Source organism: Pygocentrus nattereri, chromosome 4, assembly GCF_015220715.1.
Source record: "Pygocentrus nattereri isolate fPygNat1 chromosome 4, fPygNat1.pri, whole genome shotgun sequence".
In the NCBI taxonomy this organism is placed as follows: Eukaryota; Metazoa; Chordata; class Actinopteri; order Characiformes; family Serrasalmidae; genus Pygocentrus; species Pygocentrus nattereri.
In genome coordinates this window covers 34587337-34599870 of record NC_051214.1, presented here as the reverse complement: position 1 = coordinate 34599870, position 12534 = coordinate 34587337, and the positions used below count along the sequence as shown (strand labels likewise).

Here is a 12534-nt window from a genome sequence, read left to right as displayed (position 1 = left end):
AGATCTTGCCATATGTTTAGGGTCATTATCTTGCTGAAAGACCCAGTGACGACCCATCTTCAGCTTTCGGGCAGAAGCCACCAGATTTTGTTTTAAAATGTCCTGGTATTTCAAAGCATCCATGATGCCATGCACCCTAACAAGGTTCCCTGGGCCTTTGGAAGAAAAGCAGGCCCACAGCATCACTGATCCTCCCCCGTATTTCACAGTGGGCATGAGGTGCTTTTCTGCATACTCAGCTCTTGTGTTACGCCAGACCCACTTACAGCATTTGTTGCCAAAAAGCTCTATCTTTGTTTCATCTGACCAAAGCACACGGTCCCAGTTGAAGTCCCAGTACTGCTTAGCAAACTCCAAACGTTTACGTTTATGATTGTGAGTGAGAAAAGGTTTTTTCCGTGCATGCCTCCCAAACAGCTTGTTGGCGTGTAGATAGCGTCTGATGGTTGTTTTGGAGACTTCGTGACCCCAAGATGCTACCATCTGTTGCAGTTCCGTAACAGTGAGCTTTGGAGAACTTTTTATTTCTCTTATCATCCTCCTCACTGTGCGTGGTGGCAAAATAAACTTGCGTCCTCGTCCAGACTTGTTTACCACTGTTCCAGTTGTTTTAAACTTCTTAATAATTCCTCTGACAGTAGATACGGACAGGTGTAGGTGAGTGGCTATTTTCTTGTAGCCATTGCCTGACCTGTGAAGGTCAACACACATCTGCCTTACTTGAATGCTATGTTCCTTTGTCTTTCCCATGTTGAAGAGAAATGGCCTCTGTGTCACGTCATAATTATACCCCAGGGAAACAGGAAGTTGTGAATTGCTAATTAAATGTTCCTACATACTTTGATTAACTTCGTAAACTACTGTAGAAGTGACAGAAATTCTTTAATTACATTTATTTCCTAAGAATTGTTAGGGGTGCCAATAATTGTGGAACAGGTGATTTTATGAAGAAAAATTATTTCTTAGTCAGGGATTTTATTTTCCCCCTAAAACTCTACTTGAGTTAAAGGTTACATTTTTCTACAATTTTCAGTGTGACAGTATGTTTCCACAATAAAAACTGAATTTATTTTAAGGCTTTTGACACATCTTAACCAGGGGTGCCAATAATTATGGAGGGCACTGTATATATATACACACATCAAATATTGTTCATTTTAAAATCGATACACAGCATGTAAAGACGTACTCTAAAAACTGGCTTGTTTACAAACACTGAAGTTTCTGCTAAAGCCTGAGTGGACTCACTGTGATAAGCCAGTTATTAATCTGAGTGTTAGTAAGCTGTTTTGAGGGATGACTGAATTTAACTGCCTCCTCAGTAGTGCATATATGTTCACTCAAAAGTGATAAGCTTAGCTTTGTTATTGTGCTGGACTTGTGCCTGCACTCCGTGGCAAGTTTCAGACATATCATTAACTGAAAATCACATAGCTACTTTCTTTATAGTCAGATTTGCAAGATCTTGTGATTGGGACATGATGAATTGTTTGTGTAGTTCATGAGATGGCAGTGGGATTATGGGAGCAGCAGAGGACCGAAGCAAGTGATGTTTACAATTTTGTATTCATTTTTGTATTAATTTGAATAATTTGATTTTTCATGTAACATATCAGCATAATAATTACATGAACAAAAATGCCAACCAGTAAGCTAACAGCAAGGAACAGTGTGAATTAAATAAATTCACTGTACCATGCATTTTATCAGTATTGTAAATGTATTCTAAATGTATTCTGAATTCATTGTAATGGAATACATTACTGAATACATTTCAGAACATGTATTCAGTATTCAGCCATCACTACTTTTTCAAAGTACTTTGCCCAACCCTGTGGTTATTTCTGCTGAAGCAGCTTTTAAAACACATTGGTTTGGCTTTTGTAAGAGCTCTACAAACCTGATTGTGTACATTGTTACAAATGAGTAGTGAGCTAAAGGAGGAGCTGACTCAAACACTAAAGTGTAAAAATAGAGCAGTGATGGACGGTGAATATTCTTCGTTTCCCGCTAAGTAGGGGTTTGGCGAAATGGAAAAATATAAAAACAGAAGACGTTTTCTCTTTATATGATGAGTCCCAGTATTTGATTAGCTGAGACAGAGATAAAGAAAAGTAATTCCATTAAAAAATTACCATAAAAAATAATTAAGTTTATTTTTTGTTATTTTTCCTTCACATATGCCACTACACCAATGTCAGTCCAGTTTACCAAGGCTAATTATGCCCTCTTTATAATGAAGCATGAAGTTGAGTATTCTGAATACGCTGACTACACCCACAACATGCTCAGAAAATCAAATTGTGACAAAATAGGACGTCATTTATCCCAGTAACAATAAGTATTGTCTTATTGCCCACTCTTCCTACTCAGTGCAGGTTTCAATGGGAAGCCAGACTAACATGATATTATTTTACTTCAAGCCGCTTTGTATGCCAGTGTAATTGCAATTGGTTGATTTTGTCAGAGTGGAAAGTGAACAGAGACAGACCATTCACTCCACCGTTTTGGCTTTTGATGCACATGTTTTTCTCCTAAGAAGGTAAAAAGTTTTTTTTTTTTTTTTTAGCATTTTGTTCTCCTGCATGGAGAGAGAAAGCCAAGTATGAGTCACAGCGCAGCTGTGAAATGCTCTTAGGCAGGGGTGGGATGAGATGAGCAGAGCCTCCATTTGTTTAGGCTATTCAAAGAAATCTGTTCTGCTCAGGGCTGCAGCATGCCAAATGCTGAGATTACTATAGCATGTTCTTGTCAGAATCCCACTGATATTTATGGTAATCTGTTTTTTGGGTCAAAACGCAAGCACCCTGTAATGCTGTCACAGTGGAATTCTTGCACTGCACTTTGAAGAAGCCTTCGTAAGCTTGACCGTGATCCCTGGCTGGTCCTGATTGTAGCCAGCAACAGGCTAGCTAGGTGGTCTTTTGTTGTTATGATCCATGGTGCTTAAAAAGTTCAGTTCTTCCTTCTGTTCATGTAGCGGTCATGAAGTCGGCTAATTTCAGTGCTCCAGGGTCAAGCTGGGGTATCACTCACTGTTTGTACCTTTCCCTCTCCTAGACTATCGTGCGGGGAAGCAGGCCACCCAAGGATGCTTCCATCAATGGCCTGCTGGAGGAGTTCGACAGCATTTCTGTGACACGCTCCAACTCTCTGCGCAAGGAAAGCCCGCCAGGAGCGCACCAGGCCGGATCCAGCAAGCAGCCCTCCGTGGCCTCAGCAAATGCCAGCAGCAGCGGTGGCCCAGAGGAGAACGGCTTCAGCCACTACTACGCCCGCTATTCCTGCGACCTGGACAGCAGCAGGGACTTCTCATTGGACCCGTACCGGGATAAGGGTGGCTATGATGGAGAGTGGGCCGTGGGACGCCACTACCGATTCTCTGTCAGACAGAATGGTCATCCTGTTCGGAGCCCCTTCTACCCAGATGCCATGCCCCAGAAGACCTCAGACTATGCCAAGTTACCACCAGACTATCATGCCTACCTGGAGAGCAAGGTGCGCCTGTCTGCTGATGAGATGGGTGCCGGCAGCAGCAGGGACTACTACAGGGCCTCTCTTGGAGGGTCCAGTCAGGATTACCTGGGCACGCCGTCGCGGGCTTCTTTGCACAGCGAGCAAATGAGCTACCCAGACGGAGACTGGGGTGGAGGGGCTTACGGCCCTGGCTTAAGGGACGACTATGAGAAAAGGCCCAAGTCATCATACATCTCCCAGACCAGCCCTCAGCCAGCCATCCGCCAGCGTTCCAGATCAGGCTCGGGGCTGCAGGAGCCCAGCCTGCCCTATGGGATCAGTGCCTTCAAGGCTGCACCACAGGGCCCCTACAGCTCCTACACCTACCCTCGGCTCTCTGAAAATACTTCTGCTTCCCAGATCATTGGCAAGGTAATCCAACAATCCATTTTCTTCTTTTTCATCTATCACAGAATGTCACATGTAGTTTGGGTTTGACTCATGTGTAACAATGCAATCTTTTCTATATCATGCTCTGTATCTGAAAAACACATGTTCACCAAGTTGATTTTACCGTGGTGACATGTTGCAAATCACATGTAACAAGATAAAATTTCTCTAACTGGAGAAAACAGAGAAATCTTTCAGCCATGTTCAGTAGTAAAAGGAAATTAGTGTCACCACTTTATTTTTGTTATGTCCAGTAACATGTAGGTGAAGGTGGTCAACAGTGTATTTTTTCACATATATTACTCCTAACTGTTTATCCATGTTTTGTTTTTAATTTTTTATTATTTTCTGTTCATTTGTTATTTAATATATTGTTTGTTAATCAGAATCACAGTACTCATATGGCAGAAGGCTGCGTTATGAAATGAGCCCTTTAACTACTCATAGTGTTTTTATCTTCACTAATCACAGTCATAGAAGTTCCAAAAGTGTTTTACTGAATCAGAGTATTCATGTAATCCAACATAAGTTATTGCTGGTGAAATTATTTTGGTTAAAATGAAAAAAAAAATTAAAGAAAAAATTATATATTATATTATTGTATAATTATATAATATACATATTATTGATTCACACTCACATTGCAAGGTGCATTGAAGTTGCAACTAAATGAAATGATACTATGTACTAGTATTCGAACCATACCATTCAGCTCTCATTGCACTTTTGGTGGTCACTATAGGGCTGTCACAGTTATCTAATTAAAATTGACTGCCCTATTAATAAAAATAATATTAAAATTCACATTCATTGTGAATCAAATTAGTTTAAATGGTAAACAGAGTATCTTCAGTTATTTTTTCGCAGGTCAAAAAGTCTCTACAAGGTACAGTTATTAGCACTCAAGTCTTTTTTTTTGTTGTTCATTTGTTGCAAATTGCATGTATATGAAGTAAAAAATTATATGAAGTCATAAGTTTTGTTTAACTAGCTCTAAGATGACAGACTACTCCAATAGTATATAATACAAAATAATACAAAATTCTTCAAATGTCCATATTTAGGCAGAGTTTAAGAAGTACTAAACCTTACATGGAAAGAGAATATCACTGCTAGATTTCCATAAAATCACTAGTGTAAATTAGCACTATTTAGAGGTGGTACCTGGCACACTAATAAAGTGAAGATTCCTCAAAATGGCATGTAATCCAGGGTCTGAAACGCTCTGTATAGTATTCTATTGCTCACCTAAACCCGTTTTATTTTTTGGCTTTTAAAATAAAAAGACAAAACAGCCCTAACAAAAATGAAGCAATTACTCAATTAATTGTCAAAATAATCCCTAGCTTACTCAAATACACATATAATTGATAGTGACAGACTTAATCTAATGTAATGTAGCCAAAAGGTACATTGAGTAGAGACAGTCATGTCATCTGTAACAGTATCATAAACCTTTAAGAAAAAGATCTTAAGAATATTTAAAACATTTACAAATGGTTAGTGTTGTTCTGTGTAGGCTTATGATTTTAAAGGCATTTATAATTTTGCAGTAAATGTCCTGCAGAAGGCTGTTAACCTTACCCCAACTCCACCCTGACCCCCTTGACCCAGAGGATATATAGATAGAGTTTTATCTCCCAAGTCGCATCTCCCTGCAGGCCGGAATGCTCTCATGCACTGCAGTACTGGCTTTGTGATGGATCTCATGTCACCACTTAATCTACTAGCCTCGAACGGGAGCTGGGCTGCCAAAGACACAGAATTACTTTTACGAGAGTGGTGCAGAAATCAATTAACGGAACACTGGCAATCTCACCGATAACAGCAGTTCACCCGAGACTTGGAAGCGAGGCCCTGTGTAAAGCACACAGAGCTTGAGTGTATTAAACAGCCTTGGAGAGATCTGCTTTGTGGGTAAATTAAGCAGAAATCTTTCATAATAATAAATAATGTATCTTTACAGTTACATTACAAATACAAATATCCTACACAACAAGTCAAAACGCATTCTGTCCAATTTCTATTATTGTGTGTTAGCCTGTTTTGTAACTACAGTATTGCTAGAACAGCATTTTTCGGCATGTCCACTGTTTTATATACTTTAAACGATGAAAGAACTAAATGTAACCAAACTACCACCAAACACACTGTTGCTTAAGAGAACTCCAAGCAGTGCTGATGGCTCTGTGCAGTGATGCAGTCAACCATCTGACATCATGTGGACCAATCACAGTCAGGGTGAGGTCTAAAAAATGATATGCTGATTAGGTGTTCTGTTCAGCAAGCGACTCACTGTACAAACTCTAACAACCACATAATTTTGGGCAAAAAGACTGTTTTATTTGAAATATACTGTAGACTACAGTTGAAATCCACAAAACCACCTGCTTTTCTGATCTTAGCACTAAAGAAAATGATCATTGCCCAACGGGAAATAATCAAAGCATGTAATTAAATCAAAGCTACAGACATGATGTAGTCCTGATTTGGTATTGTGTGCAAATGTTTATTTGCAAGGCATTATGTCCTGTATAAAGATTGCTATATCTATTATATCAAAGCAGGACAGGAGAAAGTAAGCTAATACTGTTCAAAATACTCTTCCTGATTTTAGACTAAAACCTCTTGCTATGTTATCCTCTGTTATGTGAAAATGGTTTATATGTGTTTAATTTTTGGTTGTAATAATGCAAAGTAAACACTTTCTTAAGACATTGTTAGGCAAATTATTGAGCATGAACTATTATCTAAATGTATATGTTATGTAGTGTGAACTTAAATTCCTAGAGGTTTTGGTAGTTTCGAGTTTTTTGCTTAATTGCAGTTTAAATAAAAAATAAAATGAAATAAAATAAGAAAATGCTTAAATAAAAAAAGTTTATAAAATCACTAATACTTCCATTAATACTAACATTTTAGTAAAGTATTCAATATTTTGCCTTTACATTACCTTTATATTAGATATACCTTAAATACCTTAAACATTAAATTTGTTATACAAATTGATGACAGTCTTGTTTAGCACTTTACAGCATCTAATTAGTGATGATAAAAACTGCACATATGAAACACATTTTCAAGTATTAGTGACTTAATAAACTCTTATTAGTTCTAAAATAATAAACTCCAGCAGTAGCTACTTAATAATAGTACTAACTAATACTAACTGTAGGAATCAAATGCTGCCAATTTTGCACAGTTCTTATCTAATTTATCATCATTTATACTTAGTGATTCATTTGTTCAATCATTTGTTATTTTTTATAAAAGACAATTATGTACTAATGCAGACCATAATGAATATAGCTTAATGCATATTGCCTTAGTACATAGTGAATAATACATTTAGATATGTCTAATTTGGGCTGTACTGAGCATAGAATAAGACCTTAATAAACTCCCAATATGTTTTACATAAAATAAAGTATTACATTTATTTATTTATTTATTTATTTATTTATTTATTTATTTTTGTTTATCTATCTGTCAGTTACACATTTGCCTGCCTGTTTATTGTCAGCATAAGCTAAATTTTGTCTTGTCATGGTATCTCTTTTACCCTTTAACATTCACCTAGTCTCTTTATTTATTTACTGACCAGCTGCTGTATTTGGTGTGACACAGACATGAAAAGAATTCACTACAGCTCTTTATGCAGCAATAGAAGTGTTTCCCATTCATCTCGATACTCAGCCTGTGATAAACTCACCTCTATCTTCAGCTCAGGTCTTTTAGCGAACAAAGGGTCTTTTTCTGCTGCTGTGGGCCACTATGTATAAAAGTGGACAGCTTGGGGACTTGGAAACGCACACACACACACATGCGGCAAGTAAGAGCCGCAGCTCATTGTGACAAATTGATGTTGCGGCACTTTCCTTTTCTGCAGCCTTTGCATAAAAGCGGCCGCACGATGTTCCAGCACGGAATTCAATTTCACAGTTCAGTTGGGTTGTTGATTACACTGCCAAATTCAGATTAATGTGCGTTTAACGAACATGGATCAGGAGACCCCTGGCTGACAGCCAGCCAGCGGTGTTGGAGAACGATAGCTTTGCCCGCGCAGAGGGGTCCCGGGATCCTCCGTCCCGCGAGCGCTTCAGCAGAAGATGATTGATTAAAGGAGTCCGCGGGCGTAATTACACACCCCTGCCGTAACACCCAGCTCTGCTGCACCAGCCTCCCTGCACAGGGCCGCTCATCATAAGGCATTTAAAAGGACTATCCGTGTCCTGTCATCATGAATTTGTGTTGGTTGGGTGTGGTGGGGGTAATTTAATTTACCGCCCATCCCGACCCCACTGAGCAGGGGAAGTATCTTATGGGATTTGTTCAAATGCAGCAAAACTGGAAGGATTTCCTGTCTATTCCTCTTTGATGTTTTGTAGAAGTGTAGCAAGAAAAGCAAAAGGTGAATTCATACATTTAGTTTGTATGTCATATATTCTATTTACACACCTGTACATACTAATACTACATACTAAATATATATATATAGAGTATATTGTATATATATATATATATATATATATATATATATATATATGTTATTACTCTGTGTTGTGCCTCATTGAGGTGATTGTTTTCTCAGTGGTAGTAGTAGTAGTCAGTGGTCAACTCAGCATCCAGTGTGCTGAGTCATCAGAGCCTGCATGTCTCTATTTCATTGAACACTTTGAGTCACATGCTGATGTATCATTATAACATACAATATTGTACTGTGTAGACTGTAATTTACATTTGAAAATCTTTACAGGGACTTGCAAGAGAGTTCAACACTTGCCAGTTGTTACATATTTACAATAACACTGATATTACATTGATAATACAATGACAATGATGTAAATTAAACAGGAAACACACATATATGCTGTATACTTATAACTGGTTTTAGGGCTATACTGGAGCTTTGCTTGATAAATTGCATTGGCAAGCAAGCCGTACATTAATAGTGTGGTGGGTGTTTCCTTGGAAAGCTTTAGCTCCTTGATAAATTAGGCTTTGAGAGTCGTTGTACGCTAGTAATTAGAAAGTATTATTGCTGTCGTTTGGCCTACATATGCTTGATTGATCTGCCATTTGGGAACTTTTCTTCACAGCAAAATCCCCAGTGTTGCACTACAGCTATAGTGTTAAATTAACAGCTATGGTACTGAATTAACTCTTACAGTATCTGTGTCCAGCTGGACTTCTAAACACGCTTTAGGGATTATTGGACTTTACTGTGTTAAAATACATTAAAAATTGTATGCATTTGTTACCTAATCTATAATTGAGTCACTTTTTACACATTTTCACACTCATATTTATGCGATTCTTAATTCTCTAGTGATGGCAATATTGTTATTGTATTTCAAAGAAAGGAGATGCACTCATTTAAATGTTGCCTGTCATCACACTTCATTTTTGTCAAGTGTGTTTGGTTGAAAAAGGCCATAGAATGTGCATTTTTAGACAATATTCAAATTAATGAGAATATTTGGGGCAAGATTAACACATTTTTTATACAATAATGATAATGTGCTTTCACACATATATAAAAGCACACTCACATTCTCATAGACACACAGGGAAATCTACTGATGTTAGTGATATTGTTTTAGTCATGTTTTTTTTTACCACCACTTAATAAAAGCAGATAAGGTGTGAGGAGAGAAAGAAAAAATTATTTAATATGCAGCTTACCTCCAGAAGAATAGCTAACCTTAGATAAAGTGACTTGAATGTCTTCATGTTTGAGAGTTTTTGAGAGTTTCAGATTTAATTTTATTGTTGAACTCAGCTATTACAGTGCTATGCAAACATCCACCCTTAATTAATTTCTGGTCAAAACAATATGTAAAGCTGTTAAAAATAGCATTAAATCAAGCTCTGTCCATCCTTCCACTGTGAGGAGACAACTCAACCCTATTAGTCTGAAAAGATGTGTAGCTGTCAAGAAGATCTTACTGTGGAAGAAAATGTGTGCATCAAACAAAAAAGCTGCTGATGTTCTCTGTCCACCCCAGAGTCCAGACCTCAACATCACTAAATGTGTTTGAAAAAAATATCCCTACAGATTTCTCTGAAAAACTGAAAGTAAGTCTACTGAAAAGAATGAAAGATGAAATAATGGCAAAGATGGATGCACTTAATACTGAAAGAAAATGTATATATGTGATATTTAGTTTTCTTGAGGCTTGTGTATAATCTATCTCCAAAAGAGTAACTTTACAAGAAAGGGCAAATGAAAGAATTATGTTGGTCCAATCATCATGAAATTGTGACAAATTGTGACAGCTGCCATGTTCAATGATGTTGAAAAATAAAAATTGACATAAATGGACATGTTTTTCTTTAAACAGCAAATATGTGTTTTCTTCATTTTCCTGACACTGAAAAACGAATAACTAGTGCTTAATGGGTTAATTTTGACTGGCAATTAACGAATGAAAATGCATATCTGGTTAGTTGGATTGAAATTCAATTGCTATATGCATATTCATCTCATAACACAAAAATTAAAAATGTATTATGTCATTTTTGAAGTCCTCAATATGATGTCCTCCAGCTGTACGAATAACATCAACACGACAGTCAAATTCATCCCATACTCAATCGTGCATGTCGTACTCACCTTAGATCATCCAGTGTCACGGAACCTACGATGAATGGTCAGTTGTTGGAGTTGCACAATCACGTTGCACAGTTATGATGGATTCACTCTTACTGAAGCTATCTCAGCAGTCATTTCTCCTCACAGACTGAAGGTTGCCATCTTCCGGTGACAGTCATAAACTCTATGACTCCCTCTTTCAATTCTTATGTGATTGGTTCCTAAGCGCCGCACTGTTGTAAAGATATGGTGCTTTGAATTTTTTGAATCACCCTGTATATTGGAAGGGTTTTGGTTGTCAAATATGACTTTGAGAGATTGAAAGCCATTAGAAATCTGTTTTTATGAGGATAATCGCTATATGCATATTACTAAAGATGCATTAAGTGATCAGGTGTAAATGAGGTCAAATGCTAGAATGTATCATAATTATACTTTTGCTTCTCTTTGTGTGTTGAACAGGGCGACTATGACAGGATGTCGCGCGATGGGAGTCCGCAGGTGCCTGGAGCCGATATGTACTCCAGAGGCCACCTCAAACTACCTCAGAGCCATGGCAAGCCCGGCTACCCACCTAGCTTTCAGTACCCACCTGCCTTTCACTATAAGCCCTCACCCTACCACCATCCCCCCTCACAACCTAGCCCTCCATACACCCCACAGGGGGCACACTCCCAGCCCTCTTCCCCTTACATCCCCCCTGGAGCCTACCCTCCACCCAGCTGGGGCTCGTCCTCTGAGCAGCCTCCCTCTCGGGTGTCTCACGAGCAGTTTCGGGCTGCACTGCAGCTAGTGGTTAACCCTGGTGACCCACGAGAGTACTTGGACAACTTCCTGAAGATTGGTGAGGGCTCCACCGGCATTGTGTGCATAGCTACGGAGAAGCATAGTGGCAAGCAGGTTGCTGTAAAAAAGATGGACCTGAGAAAACAGCAGCGACGCGAGCTGCTCTTCAATGAGGTAAGAGAGGCAAACTGAATGGGAATGGCCTCTAGCCTCATCTGAAGACAGGAATAGTACTCATAACAAATAATGCATAGAAACATCCAAAGTTATATGTGGTGCATATTTGGAAATGAAAAATATGTGAGTAATATGTGAATGGAAAGTAGTAGCTAAAGGCATAGTTTTTGTATCCCAGTTTGTATTCAGTTTAGTTTAGACACTTATTAACCTTCCTTCAGATATTAGCATACTGGTATTAACAAGTGAAATCTCATAGCAATTTATATGAATTATTTAATAAATTATGTCAAACAGTACAGTTGAATTATGCACTTCTGTGTTGAAAGTGGGATCCATGGGCTTTCTGTGATGTTCAAATAGCTGATTTTGATGAGAAAAAACAAACCGTTCATTTGACACTTTGTGGAAGTCGTTCTGCAGTGAGATCCTTAATTAGAAATTGTATTACTGTAAACAGTCTTGATTTTGTTTGATTGTTGGTATTGAAGCTGCTATTAGACTTGATACCAGCAATGCCGTATCTCATGTTTTTTTTTTAAATTTACTAATCCCAATCAAGCTTTGCTTTGGAATAGGACTGAAATCAGATTTGTGTTCACTACATATTTGTTAATGTATATAAGGCTTTAAGTACTGTTTTTGAGAGAATATTTATCATAATAATGAGCCTTCATCAATCTAAAAAAATGTAGTAGTGTGCGCAGCTGTGTAATGTTATTGATGTTATGTAGTTGAAGAATGTCCTGTTATATATTTCCAGTACTGTGCAAAAGTCAGACCCACCCTTTCATTTACTGAATTTCCAGTCAAGAACGGTCAGTAAGTATAAGTTGTTATTTCAACTGTGTCAGGAAAAAGGCAAACTATACATTTAAAATATATTTAAAAGAAAATAACAAAAGCTTCAACAAATTAAAAAAATATCACATTTTTTCTCTTTCAGTATTTAGTGCCCATGCTTTGCCTTTGTTATAGCTTCTATTTTTCAGGAGACTTGCTTTTAGATTTTTTTTTAGTTTTTTTTTTTTTTTTTATTCCACACCTCCAATGCTCAGTCTTAGAAGTTG

General features: G+C 37.8%; 1 protein-coding gene across 7 annotated transcripts in view; it reads left to right on the top strand.

Annotated features, from left to right (window-relative positions):
* The window catches only part of pak5 (p21 protein (Cdc42/Rac)-activated kinase 5), an 88280-nt gene that overhangs the window by 65491 nt on the left and 10255 nt on the right, over positions 1-12534 (top strand). For all 7 annotated transcript variants that reach the window (XM_017683536.2, XM_017683520.2, XM_017683496.2 and 4 more), the window contains 2 exons: positions 3061-3888; positions 10964-11461. In XM_017683536.2, coding sequence (XP_017539025.1) covers positions 3061-3888; positions 10964-11461 — 1326 coding nt within the window. The remainder of the gene's footprint in view (positions 1-3060; positions 3889-10963; positions 11462-12534) is intronic.